The sequence below is a fragment of the Theropithecus gelada genome, chromosome 14, assembly GCF_003255815.1.
Source record: "Theropithecus gelada isolate Dixy chromosome 14, Tgel_1.0, whole genome shotgun sequence".
NCBI lineage: Eukaryota > Metazoa > Chordata > Mammalia > Primates > Cercopithecidae > Theropithecus > Theropithecus gelada.
In genome coordinates this window covers 103,772,400-103,790,750 of record NC_037682.1, presented here as the reverse complement: position 1 = coordinate 103,790,750, position 18,351 = coordinate 103,772,400, and the positions used below count along the sequence as shown (strand labels likewise).

The 18,351-nt window shown below is 38.5% G+C and overlaps 2 protein-coding genes and 1 pseudogene across 8 annotated transcripts in view; all 3 read right to left on the bottom strand.

Moving 5' to 3' along the window:
* The window catches only part of BCO2 (beta-carotene oxygenase 2), a 51,659-nt gene extending 44,295 nt beyond the window's left edge, over positions 1 to 7,364 (bottom strand). For 2 of the 6 annotated variants that reach the window (XM_025355161.1, XM_025355166.1), the window contains exons 1-2: positions 6,688 to 7,364; positions 2,595 to 2,799 (exon numbers count right to left, since the gene is read on the bottom strand). In XM_025355161.1, the coding sequence (XP_025210946.1) occupies positions 2,595 to 2,799; positions 6,688 to 6,781 (299 nt within the window). In that variant the 5' untranslated portion in view covers positions 6,782 to 7,364. Of the gene's footprint in view, positions 1 to 2,594; positions 2,800 to 5,916; positions 6,622 to 6,687 lie in introns of those variants that run through there. The other 4 variants (XM_025355162.1, XM_025355165.1, XM_025355164.1 and 1 more) reach the window with 4 other exon arrangements.
* On the bottom strand, positions 133 to 1,476 carry LOC112605579 (annotated as a pseudogene).
* Positions 7,365 to 9,812: 2,448 nt separating the features above from the next.
* Positions 9,813 to 15,441, bottom strand: TEX12 (testis expressed 12). 2 transcript variants are annotated; one of them, XM_025355175.1, is made up of 5 exons: positions 15,254 to 15,369; positions 13,085 to 13,163; positions 11,862 to 11,973; positions 11,718 to 11,769; positions 9,813 to 10,605 (listed from the first exon to the last, which is right to left on the bottom strand). In XM_025355175.1, the coding sequence occupies exons 2-5, from the start codon at positions 13,145 to 13,147 to the stop codon at positions 10,461 to 10,463; spliced, it is 372 nt and encodes a 123-aa protein (XP_025210960.1). In that variant the 5' UTR covers positions 13,148 to 13,163; positions 15,254 to 15,369; the 3' UTR covers positions 9,813 to 10,460. The 2 variants fall into 2 exon arrangements, with proteins under 2 accessions (XP_025210960.1, XP_025210959.1); XM_025355174.1 differs by having other exon boundaries at positions 9,816 to 10,605; positions 13,085 to 13,171; positions 15,327 to 15,441.
* Positions 15,442 to 18,351: the final 2,910 nt, after the last annotated feature.

The following is an 18,351-nucleotide window of genomic DNA, read 5'->3' as shown; positions in this document are numbered from 1 at the left end:
TCCTCTAAACTTTTTTTTTTTTTTAATTTCCTTACAGTGTTATTTCTTCTAGACAACTGAGTGGGTGGAGAAAGAAAAAGTGATAAGGAAAACACTTTCATCTTGTACATCTTCCTCCAGTCCCTAAAATTCTCATCTGACACTTTGTGACATATGTAGTGGTGTCAGCATCTCTTCAAATATAACTCCCTTCAGCTTGGACCCTCTTAGTTTGGCTTCTTGAAGATCACACCCAGACAGATCACAGTTCTCTAAATCAGTTCCTGCCAGAGTTGCTCCTCTGAGGTTACAGTTCTTCACTTTGCATTTTTTAATGTAGCCCTCTCAGGTTAATTCCTGTCATCTGACTTCCCTCCATATCCATACCTTTCAGATTAGCACCTTCTAAATTGGCTTTAAGACCGGAAGGATCCTCAAAATTACACAGTTTCAGGGATGCTCCTTTTGCATTAGACCAGAGCATCTTGATTCCCTAGAGATTTGCACAATCTAGCACTGATCCAGAGAGATCAACTCGTTCAAGATTTGCACAGCAAAGATTTGTACGTGCAAGATTACAGCGGCTTAAATTGGCCATTTTGAAGTTAATGTATCGAAGGTCCAAACGAGAAAGATCAGCACCACTGAAGTTCAAACCCTGGCATCGCAGTTCTGACTTGGTTGGAGTTGCTAGCAGAAATCGGACAAATTCCTTTCGGGATATTGGTGAATGATCCTCCAGTGGTTGAGAATTCTTTATTGCCACTTCTAGGTGTTCAATCAATGAGTCAATACCAAAAAATCTTGCTTCTTCTAACACACCCAATAAATTAATGCCATCATTTACAATGAGCTGTCCATGACGCAAGTAGTTCAAAATGGGTTCAAAGTACTCAGGACTTCGGTCAATTAAGAAAGCTCCTCTATGATCTTGCTAATTTCCCTAGACACCTTTGTCCTCAAACATGTGGGCCAGCATACCGTCAGGTTCTTTATTCACTAAAGTGCTCCATGTAGTTGTAAAGTACCACCCTCCAACATTTAATGTCAGCCAGTCTGTGTGGAATCCTAACAATCCTTCAGGAGACTTAGAATCTGTCTGAGGATCAATAAATGGCTCTCCTTCACAAACAAACAAAACATCATCATCCCTGATCAAAGCAATATCATCAATCAGTCTACCTTTTCCATTGTACACACTGGTGGTTTTTATGCCGAGTTTACTGCTGGCCACAGAAAGCAAATCAGATAAAGTTCCATATACAGCAACCATCTTTCTATTCTTGGGGCTGCCGTTCAGGAACAGGGTCACCCGCCTCATTGAGCTGCCCCTGCTGGGTCCTGAGTGAGCCGCCACCCTTCCACCTGGTCCTCCTCCCACCTTTTTCTCCTCCTGCCCTTCCCCTCCCTCCACCCACTCGGATTCGCCTCCCTTCGCCACCTTCCTGCCCTTGGGGACACACCACACACACGCACTCTGCCCCACACCCAGGGCTCGACCAGTCCTCCTTCCCACCCCGCCCCGAGGCTCCTCAGCCTGCCTGAGTTTTTCATTTATTGACATCTATTTATTGAATGCTATTTAGGTGCAGACCACTGTTACAGGTAGTGGGGATACAGGATGAACTAGAAAAAAAAATCTCTACCCTCATCAAATTACATGCCAATGGGGGAACAGAGCTTAACACTCAAATAACAAACAAAAAAATACCAGACACTGATAACGCTGTGTAGATAATTAAAATAGGTAATGTAATCAATACAGTCAGCCCTCCATACCCATAGACTCCACATCTGTGGATTCAACCAAACTCTTGAGTCAAAAATATTGTGGAAAAAAAAGCCACAAAGTTCTGCAAAGCAAAACTTGAATGTGCTGAGTACTAAGACAAATCCATGGGAATGAAGTATGTGTAGGCATTGTATTAAGTATTATAAAATAATCTAGAGATTATTTAAAAGATATGGGAGGACATGTGTAGGTTAAAAGCAAATATATGCATTTTATATAAGAGACTTCAGCATACTTGGATTCTGGTATTTAGAGGGGTCCTCTAACCAATGCCCTGTGAATACTGAGGGATGACTGTGCTGGCATTTTTATGTTGGGAGATCAGGAAAGGCTCAAAGGACATGAGATTTGAGTTGACATCCGAATGACAAGACCAGTCTTGGGAAGATTACAGAAGATAGGTGAGAGAACTAATGCTAAGATGCTGAGCAGATACAACTGTGCCCAGTTTGAGGAACTGAAAGAGACCATTGTGTCTGGCAAGTGCTGGGTTAGGAAGAGAGTGGTATGAGGAGACATTGCCCTTCCTTCAGGAACTTGCAGGAAAACAGCTCAGTCATCACACAGACAGCTTCTGACACCTCTCTTCTTTTGGAACAAACCACAGAGGGCTTCAAATTTACAATAGTCTACAGAGCAGAAAAAGCAGGACATTTTGTTTAAAAAGTCTCCTTTTTTCTCCTCTAGGCTACAGTTTCCTTATCTGTAATCAAAGGGATGGAATGGCAATATTAACCTCACAGAGGAAGCAGATATTAATGCATATTCCATAGAACCAGCCCATGCCAAGAAATCCAAGTTGTTCTCCAAAATCAAGGCTTACTTATCCTTCCCAAACTCGAATTTCCCAGGTCCAATTCGCAGAAGAGAGCCATTGAGCCACTTAGGAAAATGTCCCGAGACTTGAGCAGAGATGCCCCGTGGAGCCTCTTCCACTGTGGTCAGTAGCGATGCAACACATGGCAGACCCCGACACTGCCCAAAGATGGCTTTTTTCTGATGAGTATTTCCCATGTACCTTTTGAAAACTGTGCAGAGGAAACCAAAAGAACAAAAAATATTTTACCAAATCTTCTATAAACTTGCCTGTTTCCCACAGACAATAATCTTATCAACTGGCAGCTTGAGGGAAACGTGAACCTAACACCAAATACGGTCTCCAAATTTCTTCTCTCTCCTTCCTCATTCTCAGACTATCAACGCTTTGGTTCTCCATTTTCAACCCACAACAATTTTATTTCTTGTAGTACTAATCTGCCTAAGAACTAACTTAGGACTTCAGTTACTATTTTTATCATTTCTCATAGTTGAACAATGCCTGTCTTTTTACAAGAATAAATTTACATGCCAACCCCAGATGTGCTAAGAGCAACTGCGTTGTTATAAAAATGACCACCATTCAATATTATCCAATTACATTGACCACAGTAATTTAGATATACCAGAATCTGATTCCAAAGATTTCATAGCAATTCTTGTGATTTTAATAAGATCTTAAATTTAATTCCTTTTATTTGAATGGCATATACATGAAAATGCAAGGCATTTTCCAGTAGAAGGGTGTCAAAAATTAAATTATGCAGTGATATTCAGTCTGAAATTACCGAAAGGGCAAAAGGCACAAGAAGTAAAAATCATTACTGTATAATAAGGAACTGAAACCTTTCCCTATTATTTTAACATTACTGAGTATTCACAAGGCAGTACTGCCTAACATAGAGGGGTGGTCAAATAAATAATCAAGTGCTATAAAATAGAATTCTTTCTCTCATTAAGGTTTAAGAGTGATTCAGAAATCTAGACTAGAAAAATGAGCTAACACATAGGGACACTATTACTCTTAAGAAATGAGATTTGCATTCTTTTAGCAAGTTATTACTATCCATTTCTTTCAAATCTTTCAAAAATTCAGCTTGAAGCACATGAGACATTCTACTCCCCTATATGACATGTAACAATTGAGGCAAACCTAATTCTTTCCTGATTTTTCAAATAAAATTCTCTTTCACCCTGAATGTTCTTCCCAATGTCCTTATCTCTAGTTCTAAGAAAATTCCAGCAGGGCACAGTGGCTCACACCTGTAATCCCAGCACTTTGGAAGGCCAAGGCAGGTGGATCACCTGAGGTCAGGAGTTCAAGGCCAGTCTGGCCAACATAATGAAACATAATGAAAGCCCGTCTCTACTAAAAATACAAAAAAAATCAGCCGGACATTGTGGCAGACCCCTGTAATCCCAGCTACTCAGGAGCTGAGGTAGGAGAATCGCTTGAACCCGGGAGACAGAGGTTGCAGTGAGCCGAGATCGCACCAACGCTCTCCAGCCTGGACAACAAGAGCAAAACTTTGTCTCAAAAAGAAAAAAAAAAAATTTCATTAATTGGTCAAGGTCTATCTCCAGTGTTATAGTACTTCCCTTAAGAGGCAGCACAGTGTAGGCTGGGCATGGTGGCTCACACCTGTAATCCCAGCACTTTGGGAGGCCAAGGCAGGTGGATCACGAGATCAGGAATTCAAGACAAGCCTGGCCAAGATGGTGAAAGCTCGTCTCTACTAAAACACACACACACACACACACACACACACACACACACACACAATCAGTGGCAGCTGCTTGTAATCCCAGCTACTCAGGAGGCTGAAGCAGGAGAATCACTTGAACTCGGAGGGCAGAGGTTTCAGTGAGCCAAGATGGCGCCACTGCACTCCAGCCCAGGTGACAGAGTGAGACTCCGTCTCAAAAAAAAAAAAAAAAAGAGGCAGCACAGTGTAATATTTAAGGGTGTGAGCTGGAGCTCTACCTGGCTCCAGCTGGTTGGTTTCAAATGTGCCCCCTCCCAAATAAGAAGCCTTGAGAAAGACACTTATCACCTCTCTGTGGTCTGTTTCCTCTTTTCTAAGATGGGGATAATGATAATTCATATTACTTCTAAGGCTATAAGTAATAAATGAGTTAGTTTATGTAAAGCTTTTAGAACAGAATACTCAAAAATGCTATTATTATATTTACATAGCTTTTAATGATAGTCCAATAAGGTGTAATATCTTCTTTATTTTATTCATTTGACAAAGTACTTGGTACCGCTGTGGGATAAAAAGCATTAGAACCCTGAAATAAAAGAACTGACTGCCTAGTAAACAGACCACTGACACTGTGTTTTATTTCCGCATTGTTTCTCAGAGTCTGGTACAGGACTGCTTGGAACAGAAATATCTGGTGTTACTGCTGAAATGCAGTTTCCTGGACTCCATTCTGGTCCTAATAAATCAGAATCGCTTGGGAAAGGCAAGCAGGTGTTCATAGGCATACTAAAATTTGGGAAGTACAGTATAAGAAGTCCAAAGAGGATGCTTTGAAAAGATAGAGAAGGAAAAACTCTCAGTTATTCATCTTACTCTATTTTTATTAACATTATGCATATTTATCTTATTCTCAGATTAAAATAAATTCCCTAAGGTCAGGTATATAATTTACTCATCTTACTTTTTTAAGTAAATTGAATGGCCTAATTGGGCAGTTGTCTAAGTAGAGATACACGAATTTAAGCATTTCACATTGTAGAAAATATTTACATGTCTATATGTTGTATACTCCATAGCATGCTGTTGGTAATCTGCTACATGATCTTCAAAGTTTCAATAGAATTTGATGTTAACAACTTTCTTAAACTCCTTTCTATTCGTAGCTTCTGAGACATTGTCCTATTCTAACTTTCCGCTGCCCTATAACTACTCTCTGCATTCTACTAGTTTTATTACTTATTAGCTGACAACCTTGAGCAAGTTACTTAATGTCTCTGAGCCTCAGGTTTTTCAATGATAAAATGGAAATAAAAGGAGATTAATACTTCCTGTTTATGTCTGTCGTCATAATCAAATATAAAGATACTGGATGCTTTCCAAATGTTAATTCCCTTTAGGGGCTCCTTGTCTCCCTTATCACTTCATGAATGTTCCTAAGGTCCTACCTTGGATCTTTAATCTCAGCACTCTCCCTTGGCAATCTCATCTAGTCTCTTAATTTCACCAATTACTTCTGGCAGGTGACCTTCAACATGTCAAAATAGAATTTTTAATTTCCCCCCTTCCAAATCAATTTTCTTCATCTAGGATATTTCCCAACTCCTTCAGATGACATTCACTCACCTAACTCATCCTTCAAGATCCAGTTTCCATGTCATTTGCTTTATAAACACAGCATTCGCCTTACCTAGAGCAAGAACTGATTCTCCTTAGTCTGAACTCACAGCATCTGTTTATAGCTCTGTTTATGGACCTTATCTTATCTGTCTTGTATGATAAATGATACTACCAGTACTCCTTGAGTGCAGGGTCTGGTGTTTGTCTCCCTTCTCCTTCCAGTACGTAATACATTCCCTTGCATACTGCAAACATTAAATTACTATATTAAGTAATTTTAAAATTTATAGTGCATATTAGTATGATTTCTGAAAGTTCTAGATCAGCCAATTTCTATAAATAAAATCATGTAACAATGGTAGCCATAATAGAAGGCTATAAAGCAATAAATGAGTTTTAAGGCAGTCCCCGCAAAATGCAAATAGAGAAACCAAACAATTACATTAGAACGTGTGGCAGCGATTTTTCAATTTAGAAAAGCCTAAATATTGAATATTCTTCTTATTGCAAATCCCAAAGAATCCCAAGCCCCTGACTCCTGCCCTAAATATTGCATAAAATATGCAAATGTGAAGGCTGTTTCCCTGACCATGAGGAAACAATCCTAACTCAGCCTTCTTTAACTTCCGGGACTCTGCGGAATTGCTGTCTAATCTGAGGCACACAGGACGGAAAGCTTCAGAAGCTCCCAACAGTCTTCAGGAAAGTGGCACAGAATTCTAAGTGCAGACTGGCAAGAAGAGGAGGATGAGGAGGAGAAAGGGGCAAACCCCCTACCTGGGAGCGGGTGCACCATCACAGGAAGGAAATCCACTGCAGTGGCAGAAAGACTCCTGATAAAATGGAGAAAGACTCGAAAAAACATTTTCATATTGAGCAGATCCCGTGATTTCCAAATCCTCTCACACTGGCAGCTTTGAGTACTACTAAACAATGAACACGCACAGAACTGCCTGGACTGTCCCTCCCTTACTGACAGGTCGAAGTGAGGAGGAGGCTTAAGGGGCGGGGCTTATTTCCATGACAACTGTCCAAACAACCTGTCTTTAATAAGCAGCTGTTTGAAATATTAAAATTAGACCACCAGTAGTGGTCTCCCCCTCCCTAAACTTTTCTTTTTCAAACCTGTTCACACACTATAGTTAAGTCCGTTTATCTTGATGCACAGCATCAATTTTATTATGCCACTCTTCTCTTCTGGAAGATTCCGACACAGAATAAAGTCCAAATTTAGACTGCCACTAGAGGACTCTACAATCTGGCAACAATTTACCTTTCATTCTTTTTCTCTGCCTTTAAATCACTTCATCCTTCCTTTTCTTTTCTATTCATTAATTTTACAGAACATTTTCTGACAATCTAGCATGAGTGAAAGTATGCCCTCAAAATGTATATGACTTTATTAATTTAACATTTTTAGCACCAATGTATCAAATACTGTGCTACAAAGAAAGAATACCAAGAAACAAGATTGTCCCTGCTCTCCAAGAGTTTAGACCATACACTATTCCCCTTCATGAATTTTCATCCTAGCAAAGTGACTAACATACCATGATACGTTTGTTCTTCTGTGCCACTGAAGAAACTTTTCTCCTGCCTGAAATATCCCCTTTCCTTTTCAAAAATCCAATTTAAAATCTACCTCTCTGACTCCCTTACCAAAAGGTCTTCTAGTAACTTCCACAGCACTGCCACAGAGTTGCTTTTAACATTAACATATCATGTTTTCCTGGCAAAATTGTAAGTATATTTCAAGAAAGAAGTGGTTAAAATTGTCAGAAGGGAGTGTCTTAATACATCTAGCAGAGTACAAAGATGGTTTGGTATATATTTTGATTAGTAATCAATGAAAAATAACTTACAAATTTGTGAGACTATTGAAATAGTAAAGAGTAACATCAGAAGTGTAAATTAAAGGGCAGTGGTATTCCTACAATAGCATTTCTCCAGTTGTGAGATTTTTTTTTTTTTTTTTTTTTTTTCTGAGACAGAGTCTTACTCTGTCACCCAGGCTGGAGTACAGTGGCACAATCTCGGTTCACTGCAACCTCCGCCTCCCGGGTTCAAGTGATTCTCCTATCTCAGCCTCCTGAGTAGCTGGGACTACAGGTGTACGCCACGATACCTGGCTACTTTTTTTTATTTTTAGTAGAGACAGGGTTTTGCCATGTTGCCCAGGCTGGTCTCAAACTCTTGACCTCAAGTGATCTGCCTGCCCCAGCCTCTCAAACTGCTGGGATTACAGGTGTGAGCCACCATGCCTGGCCAAGATGACGACTCTTGTCTATGTGGATGGTACCAAAACCATCCAAATTTGATTTTAACAATAAGCCTTCATGATTAGGCTTTCAGGCACCTTTATACTAGAAAGTATAACAATTCTGAACAGTAAACACATTGTGACTTAAAATCAGTTCTCCAGTCTTAATCATATCAAATGAAATGATCAAATCCATTTTCTGAACCTTCAAAAGGAAGAACTAGATGTTGAACAATAGTGATACCACCAGGATATAACAAGTATATTATGAAATCTAGTCTGAAACAATCTGTTGGCCTTATTTTTCATATTAGTAATAAATGCTTAGAAAAAGAACATTTCTTAATGATGGTAGGTCAAAATCCAGACGACATGTCGTATTAACTCACAAACCTTCTGGTTGTATTTAGTTTTTAAAAAATTTCCTTTTGGCCGGGCGCAGTGGCTCATGCCTGTAATCTCAGCATTTCAGGAGGCTGAGGCGAGTGGGTCACCTGAGGTCAGGAGTTCAAGACCAGCCTGGCCAACACTGCAAAACCCCATCTCTACTAAAAATACAAAAATTAGGCAGGTGTGGTGGCAGGTGCCTGTAATCCCAGCTACTCAAGAGGCTGAGGCAGGACAATCGCTTGAACCTGAGAGGCAGAGGTTGTAGTGAGCCGAGATCATGCCACTGCACTTCAGCCTAGGCAACAGAGCAAGATTCTGTCTCAAAAAATAAATAAAAAAAAAAGGAAAGAAAGAAAAAGAAAAAAGAAAGAAAGGAAAAACTGAAAAAATTTCCTTTCTTTCCTTCTTTTTTTAGAGACAGAGTCTCACTCTCTCACCCAGGTTAGAGTGCAGTAATGCAATCATAGCTTGCAGCAGCTTCAGACTCCTGGGCTCAAGTCATCCTCCCACTTCAGTCTCTCAAATAGCTAGGATTAGAAATGGGAGCCACCGCGCGTGACAAAAAAAAAAAATCATTTCTAATAATTACTTTGTTGACCTCCAACCTATTCTGTGCCACCACCTCTATCAACCCAATAGTTTTTTCCAGTCAACCAATTTTCTTTAGCAAATATTATTTTATTTCACTTTTGTCATCTTTTCTTATATGAGTATTCATGTCATGTGGTGTTTATGCCTTAAAATAGTAATGTAACGAAATGAGATTTTATTTTAGAGTTTAGAAGGCAGCAAGGCAAATGTGCAGTCTCCCTTAGGAATAACAATTCCCTGTAGTACTATTTGCAATTTTCGGATTGCTTATATTGGAAAAATATATATGTAATAAACTGAACTGTCTATATGATTGAAAAATGGGTGCTATTGTGTTTAAAAACCTGGTTAACACAGCTATCCCGTATAGTAATATATAATACAGAAAGTTTTCAGTAAAATCATAGTAGTACTTTACATCAAAGGGATATTTTTTTTTTAGCTAGATGAGTAGTATAGATCCTCCAGTCCAAATTCAATTTCTCAATTATAATAGGATTGAAGTGACCTCCCAAGGTCATCTTGTTGTTTAAGCCAATCTATTTACTTCTGGATCACTAATCTTTATCCCATACCACACTGCTGATAATGTTTCTAAATATAATTCATTAACTGCATATGTTGATGTGGTTGATGTGTAAAAAAGTCAACTCATACAAGGTTTTGGTGAGTAATTTCTGGTTTTTATTTTACTATTTTTACCACAAGAAAATAATTTTAAGCCAAGAGCTTCTATTAGTCATACATAATAACTAATAGTGAAAATAATCAAATGGAAATAGCACACAGTTATGTCATTCTATTCTGAGAAACTGGAAAAATCACCTCTAAGTATTTTAATCTTTTATAATCTTGACCACAAAAAATTTTTTCAAAATTATCTCCAAAACTATCTGACATTTAAACAAAATATTCTAAAAGAAAAAGTATGATGTTATTAAACATAATAAATTAACTGAATCCTGTTTTAGAAGTTTAAGAAACACCAAGAAGTTTAAGGAAAAAATAAAAGAATCCACATAAAATTTAAATAATTTACACTTCTATAAAATGTACTAAATATTTGGCCCTCAAAAGAAAAGTGACGTAGTTCGTGTTAATGTCCAGTTTAGGACATTAACACGAACATTAATATTAACATTAAGGAATTTTAAAGTTCCCTTTTAAATCTAGAAATTCAAAGAGTTTCCCCTTCTCTATTCAAAATATACATTTTCTTTAACAACTCCAGAGCTTTCAAAGCATAAATGTCATTCTTTCATTATAACAATAATAGATTTAAATTATCAGCTTATTTCAAGTATATATTTTATCTGTGTAATGTGTTTGCAATCACTGTAAACCTCTGTCGCAGGAACTCTCTTTTTTGTATTAGAAAGTTTTCAATGGTATTGGCTTCTTTGAAGAGTTCATCTATCTCATCAATGTAAGATGCATCTACTGCTGCTCTCTCACTAATAGGAAAAAAAGTTGTATATTAAACTAAGTAGATATAAACAACATCATTATGTTGTTCTTCATTACATTTGTTAACTATTTCATTTAAATGGCTTTATGTGCCACAGAACTTCATTAATTTACTAATACTCTTCGGGAAAAAAATTAGTCCCACAAATATTTTTGACTACTCAAAAAGGTCTCCTGACAAAACAGGAAGTGTATCTAATACATTATCAACACTAATATTCAATTATATACATTATTTTTACAGCCACATAAACCACTATCCAGGTATAATGACTGTCCAGCAGTGTTAAAAAAACACACACACACTTTATAAAACATGATATCAGGCTAATAAAATATTTAAATTTGGTCTTAAAATAAATATAGGTAAAATATAAATGCAGTCATCCCTCAGTATCCATGGGGTATTGGTTCCAGAATCCCCCACAGATACCAAAGGAACATCCCTCATAGATATTCAAATCCCTTATATAAAACATCATACTATTTGCATATAACCTAAGAACATTCTGCCATATACTTTAAGTTATCTCTTGATTACTTATAAGACCAATACCATGTAAATGCTATGTAAACAGTTGTTATACTGTATTGTTTGAAAAATCATGACAAGAAAAAAATGTCTGTACATGTTCAGTACAGACACAACCATCCTTTTTCTCCCCAAATATTTTCTATGTGTGGTTCATTGAATCCACAGATTTAGAATTAATGGATGTGAAAGGCTGACTTTCTATGACATAAAAGTATTTATCTTTAATATCACTCTGTTATCATTAATTTCACCAAAAATTTTTCTCAAAGAGGTATTTACATAAAATTTAAAATGTAACGTCATCTAATTACAGACCAAGATATATACAATCTAGTATTAGCTTGGCAAGAGTTAAAAAAAAAAAAAAGAATTTTTAGTGGAAAAGTTGACGCTATTCTCTGAAAATAACCAAATAATCTATTTTAAGGGACTGAAATAGAATAAAAAATTCCAACGTTTTAATTACTGGAGAGGTTTGCCAGCCACAGAGTTAAACTTCCCGTTACAGAGTTTCCAGAAGAAAACTAACATAAAGACCCCAGAGAATATACTATAAGTACTTGCCTCAAAAGCTTTGCATAGGTAGACAACATTAGATTAATTTCCTTGCTCACATCTGTTCAAGAAAAATCATATAAGTTATAAAATATAACAAACCTTCTGCATTATAAAACTGATGTTTAGAAATATAAACATTTTATACATCACCATTTAAATCTTTCTCCAAGGCTTCATCTTTATAAAACAGTCCAGAACTTTCAGAGAAAGATGAATCTGATTTTCCAAGAGAGGACAGCTGTGGACTATCTGGCACTGGAGACTAACAGGACAAAATAAAGAAAAGAGGTACAGTCAGTAAGATCTTCAGGACATATACTGAATTTATTAAGTATATGTTTTTTTGTTTATTAAGAAAAAGCAAATAAAACATTTTTCAGAAAAAGGCAAACATGCTAGAAAGCATATGACTCAGTCATTTGAGTTTTTATTATTAAGGAAATTTACAGGCCCAAGAAACACCTTGATCAATATATTAAATTTTATTTTGGTTTTCAACTAGACTTTGCTTTCCATTTGTTTGTTTTTGTGACAAGTTCTCGCTCTGTCACCTACACCAGAGTGTAGTGACACAATCTTAGCTCCCTGTAGCCTCCTGGATTCAAGTGATCCTCCTGTCTCAGACTCCTGAGTAACTAGGAGTACAGGCACATTCCACCATGCCCAGTTAATTTTGTTTTGTTTTGTTTTGTTTTCAGAGACAAGGTATTGCAATGTTGCCCAGGCTGATCTGAAACTCTTAGCCTCAAACGATACTCCTGCCTCAGCCTCCCAAAGCACTAGGATTATAGCCATGAGCCCATGCGCCCAGCCTTAAATTAGATTTTAAATGTGGTTTTAAACTCCTGTTGAAAAAGCGTCTGGTATCTTGAACCAGTAGATGTTTTCATAGCAATGAAGCTGAACTGTAATTTAGACAGTAGCCAAATGCTTGCAAAATTTTGCAAAATAATATAATCTTCAAGGGACCAAATCATGTCCCAAATGCAACAGATCAATTGGTGGGGGCAGGACTGGTAAAGGATAGGATACTGTGCTCTTTAAAAAGACCGGTAACTATAGTACCTAGGTATCTTACTTATCATAGCAAAATAATTACATAAAATCCTATGTATCATAAAGGCACAGACTCACTTCCGTCTCTAGATCTCAAGCTATCAAAAAGAAATCTCCCAATAGTTTCTTGGAGGCCTATACTTAGTGAAAAACCAGCTGGAATCAACATAGTTCCTGCTATGTTGTAGGACAATCCTAGCTCTGGGCATACGAATATATTAAATTCCACTTATCTATAGAGCTTTCTTAAAGGGAAGAAATTTGAGAAGTATGTAAAACAGAATAAAAGATTAAGGCTACACAGGCATAGAGCTTACCTCCAATTCTCTTGGCCTCTTGCAATTTCTATTGTCAGGCTTTACAAGGTGATTTGCCATCATATTCCGAAGGCACCAGCTATAAAGCTTAGAACAATGCCAGATTTAGGTACAAACTGCACGCTACAAGATCTCTGGAATCCTTCCCTTTTTCCCACTCCTACTGCTGATGTTAATTTAGACTGTCATTATCTGTCACTTTCCTAAACTCAATTTCTCCCTCCTCCAAATCATTCTATCAACTGCTATTTGGGTAATCTTTCAAAACTTTGATTACTGCATTCCTTTAACTCAAAAACTTTCATTGTTCCAGAATAAGTTGAAATTCCATGATATGGCCTTCAAGGTCCTGTATTTTATGGCCTTCAAGGTCCTGTATTATCTGGTGCCAGCCTACTAGTCCCATCATTTTCAACTACTCCTCTCTATGTACTTAGCCAAATGAGTCTTTCTGGCAATTCTGCCTTGTTTCAGGACTGGCTCAGTTAAGATTCTTCTATGTTCGGCCGGGCACAGTGGCTCATGCCTGTAATCCCAGCACTTTGGGAGGCTGAGGTGGGAAAATCACCTGAGGTTGGGAGTTCGAGACCAGCGTGGCCAGCATGGTGAAACCCCATGTCTACTAAAAATTCAAACATTAGCCGGGCATGGTGGCAGGCACCTGTAATCCCAGCTGCTTGGGAAGCTGAGGGGAGAGAATTGCTTGAACCCGGGAGAGGGAGGTTGCAGTGAGCCGAGATTGCACCACTGCACTCCAGCCTGGGCAACAGAGCGAGACTCCACCTCAAAAAAAAAAGATTCTTCTATCTTCACAAAATCTTTTTTTTTTTTTTTTTTTTTTTTGAGACAGAGTCTCACTCTGTTGCCCAGGCTGGAGTGCTGTGGCCGGATCTCAGCTCACTGCAAGCTCCGCCTCCCGGGTTCCCGCCATTCTCCTGTCTCAGCCTCCCGAGTAGCTGGGACTACAGGCGCCCGCCACCTCGCCCGGCTAGTTTTTTGTATTTTTTAGTAGAGACGGGGTTTCACCGTGTTAGCCAGGGTGGTCTCGATCTCCTGACCTCGTGATCCGCCCATCTCGGCCTCCCAAAGTGCTGGGATTACAGGCTTGAGCCACCGCGCCCGGCCCACAAAATCTTAATGTTGAAACAGGTCTTACAGTTCATCTAATTCAATCTCATTTTTTACAAGTGAGAAAACAGGGACAGTGATGGTGGGTCAAGTGACACCAGTAAGACTGAACTAGACTAGAACCGAGATCTCACTCGAGTCTGAGATTATTCCCACTGTCCAACCTTACTTTTAAAGTAGCTTCAAATTTTACTTTTACTTTTCCATAAATTCGGAAGGCATTTTCCCTAGAAGTCCAAATGTTGAAACCTGGAAGGGTATAGTCTCTGTCTTTGAGATAAGGGGAGCCCTATCCACTTTCAAGTTATCAACAGACTTTGTTGTTTTTGAGAAACGATGCTGACTTGGGTAACTGTAATGCATGTTTGATTAGTCCTATAAAATATGCATATATAGAAGACAGAAAGAGCAACAACAAATTAGAAAGATGCTTGTTAAGTAAATTCTGTATTGTACGTCTCCATTCCTGCCAGTACCTTTATAGTATGCAAGTTTACGTGCTGTAATAATATTAATAGTATCTAGAAAATACTACACACGCACGGCAGTGCTAACTTTGCCTTGGGAGTTGGAAAATACTTAAGCCAACAGGCGGATTTTTCTCTCCTCCCTTCCACTTCTAATCCCTTTCCCCTTCACCCCCTTCTCTTCTCTCCCAAAGTAACACTGCGCACCTACGTCAAATGAAAACTTATAATCAAGTAACTGTTTCTGCAAAAATAAGTTCGTTTTTCTGTCATAGCTCAAGGCCTCAGCAGATCCAGGCCTGGTGGACTGTTTGGTCTTCGTCGTATGCCGAACACTGGCCACTGCCCCCGGCTCTGCCATCTTAGGCTTAGTGACCTGGCTGTTACTAAGCACTGTCACCCTCTGCCTCATGCAGCTGTCTCCTTCTAGTCTTCTCCCTCTTCTCAACGCCAACCTGGCCCCTCAGTCCATTTCACCTCCATGTTCCTCACTTCCCGCCGCCCCTCCCCACTTCCTCCGTACTGTTGCTTCCGCCCCACTAGAGCCCCTCAGAGGAAGCTTCCATCCTCGCGCCCTTCCTCGTGTCACACTCCGTCACATTCTCACAGGCGCCCATCCCTCCAGCCCCACCCCAAGGCCAATGTACTTCACGGTATGGGCACCTTCCTCGTCAGCGAACGCGAGGGAGTGAGGAGGCTGGGCCCGCGTTGCTCAGACTTCGCGGGTAGAGGTGGAAAGCGCGCCGCACTCCCAGCAGCCCCCGCGCGAGTCACGTGACAGCCCCCGCCCCCGCCCACTTCCCCACGGCAGCCTCCCAGAGCCTGGCCCCACGGAAGGCCCGCTTTTTTCCGGTTTTCTCCCGCTCTTTCCCCTCAACTTAGAATAGTCGTGAAACAAAAATCTCTCCCTGCCACCCTGTCTGTATTTCAATCAGGAAAAAAGTCGGAAACTGGTCAAGAACAAGGAAGACTTGCCAAAGCAAGGCCGGGTGTGCCCCAGCGGCTTAGAATCTCAGCAAGGGAACACAAAATCCACGGCCTCTTTTCGAGTAAAATTTACTTGGTTTGTTTGCAGATGCTCTGTTGGCAAGAAGGCTTTAATCATGTGTTCCCCTGGCCCACAAGCAAGGCTTTTAGATCCAGAGCCTCAGTTACTGCCCCTCTTCCTTTTTGGTGCAACCAAACTTTCAGAACCTCACCTTCTTAGAAAATTCTTCCCCGGGTCTGTCAATAAGTTTAGTCAATTTAATTGGCAGCAGCTATCAAAAACTATTGCATGACACACATGGCTCACAAAACTGTAGCTTTGCCTCATCAGGTTCTTTAATGTGGAGGCTTTGACCTGCAATTTCAAAGATACACATTCCAAGCTTATGCCTAGTTAGTGGATGTGGAAGAAAAAAACAAAGCAAATTACCTCGTAACACAAAGGTCAGTAACACCCGTAAGCTCCAGGTACAAAATCTTATATCTTAGAGAACTATATTTAACACTTCCATACATTACTAATGGAATTTTTTTTTCATTTTGCTTAATTAAATGTTAGTTATCATCAAGCCTTGGAAGTATTCTGTGTGTGTATATTTATTTGCTGTTCGTGAAGAAGCCAATTGTTTTAAGTAAGTTCCTAGAAAATAAGCGCTCAATGTGTTTAATCTGAGTTGCTAATATTGTGAAATATAGGCCACGTAACTAAATACTAGATTAGATAACTATGGCGAAGTAAGGAGTCTCAAACAGTGTCCCAGAACAATAGCAATCTGTGTTGAATTTTTACCCTCTGTGGTAAAATGAAGGGAAAAGGAATGAAGTTTTAGTTTTCCTTAATTTTTATCTTTATTGTTTCAGACTCTTGAACAGTATAAACTTTTCATCAAGTCAAATATATTCACAGTAAAGGACTGTCCTTTATTCTGATACCATGTCCTTCCTAATTTTGGGGGCACAGATGAGATAAGTTTTATGAAATAAAAAGTTGAAAAATTCTTACGTTTTTAGGGTCCTTACTTGGTAAAATGTAGAGTTGTCCACCATGTTTATCTCTTCCTCCTTATTATCATGATTGCTGTTATTATTTTTAATTGTTCATTAAATCCAAGGGTCTGGGAAATACTCATGTAATTCATCTCACAGCCTTCACATTGTATGATATCCAAACAGGTGGCTGTCCATCCTATTCTTAAAATATTTCCAGGAAAAATGATTCCACCTAATGTGTAAATGCTTTCATCAGATTAAGAGAACACCGTGGACATTTTATTTTATTTTTTAAATCTTACCTCCATTGTATAAGCTAAATGTGTAGGAATAAGTGAGATTATATAGATATTATCTAGAGCTTTAAAATATTCAAAGCACTGTCATCATTATCTCATTTAATCTTTGAAAACAACTGTATGAAGTACAAAGAACACTGAGACATTTGGATTGCTCTATATCAAAGAAAAAAGTGTTTGTCCCAAAACTTCAAAATGTGTAAATTGTACATTCTGCATCTTTACAGCTGGAGAAAATTCACTGGCAATGGAATATTTAAAATTAGAGCTTGCTTAGTGCTCCGCTTCTGATCACTACTTGATCCCACTTTGTGCTTTCATGTTAATTGGCCCAACTGGACTCTACAGTTGGAAGGTGAAAACTTACTATTTCAACTTGAGTCATGTATGTATTCTTTTCATATATTTCTTAAATGTACTATTTTTTTTTCTTCTGATAGTCACCACACCAAGCATTTCCAGTCACCCTGCCACAGACTTCCTTTGTAATCACTGCTGAAGGATATGATGTTTTTATGACTTCCCGAAATGAAAACCCTATCTTGTTTTTAAAACAAACAAGTCAACAAAAAGTAGTGTTTATGTAAGCATTTTGTTCCCTGACTCTAGGAACCCCTCTGTTTTTATACCATCTCTGTACTGGCAAAACACAAAAACAAAACGCCACCTTGCTAATTCCCTTCCTAGCAAAGTGATACAGTTTAGCACATGTTCAAGAAAAAAAATGGCTAAGAAATTTTGTTTCCACTAATTATTTTCAAGACTGTGATATTTACACTCTGCTCTTTAAAAGTTACATTTTGTAAGACTATTTTTTAACAAGTTGAACATAAGCCCTAAAAATATGTATCCTTAAATTGTATTTTGAATATTTTAAGTCAGTCTTTGCTATCATTCCAGGAATAGAAAGTTTTAACACTAGAAACTGCAAGTTTGCCCTCTCATCTGAATTTTGGTATCCCTCTCCCCAAGCTTACTTTCTGTTGCAGAAAATTTAAAAATTATTAAATAAAATTCTAATGATGGTATCCATGTGGCTTGCATCTGATATAGCAGATAAAGAAGTTTTATGAAAATGGACTCCTTTTCCACTGAAAAGTAAATCTTAATGGCCTGTATCAACTATCCTTTGACACCATATTGAGCTTGGGAGGAAGGGGAAGTCCGGAATGAGGTTATAAAGTAAAAAAAAATATTTTGCAAAATGTTCCTTCTTTTAAAATGTTATGTTTTAGAAATATTTTAAGTGTTGTAACATCGTAGGAATTACCCCAATAGGACTGATTATTCCGCATTGTAAAATAAGAAAAAGTTTTGTGCTGAAGTGTGACCAGGAAGTCTGAAAATGAAGAGAGACAGATGAGAAAAGAAGATGCTTCTAATGGACTAAGGAGGT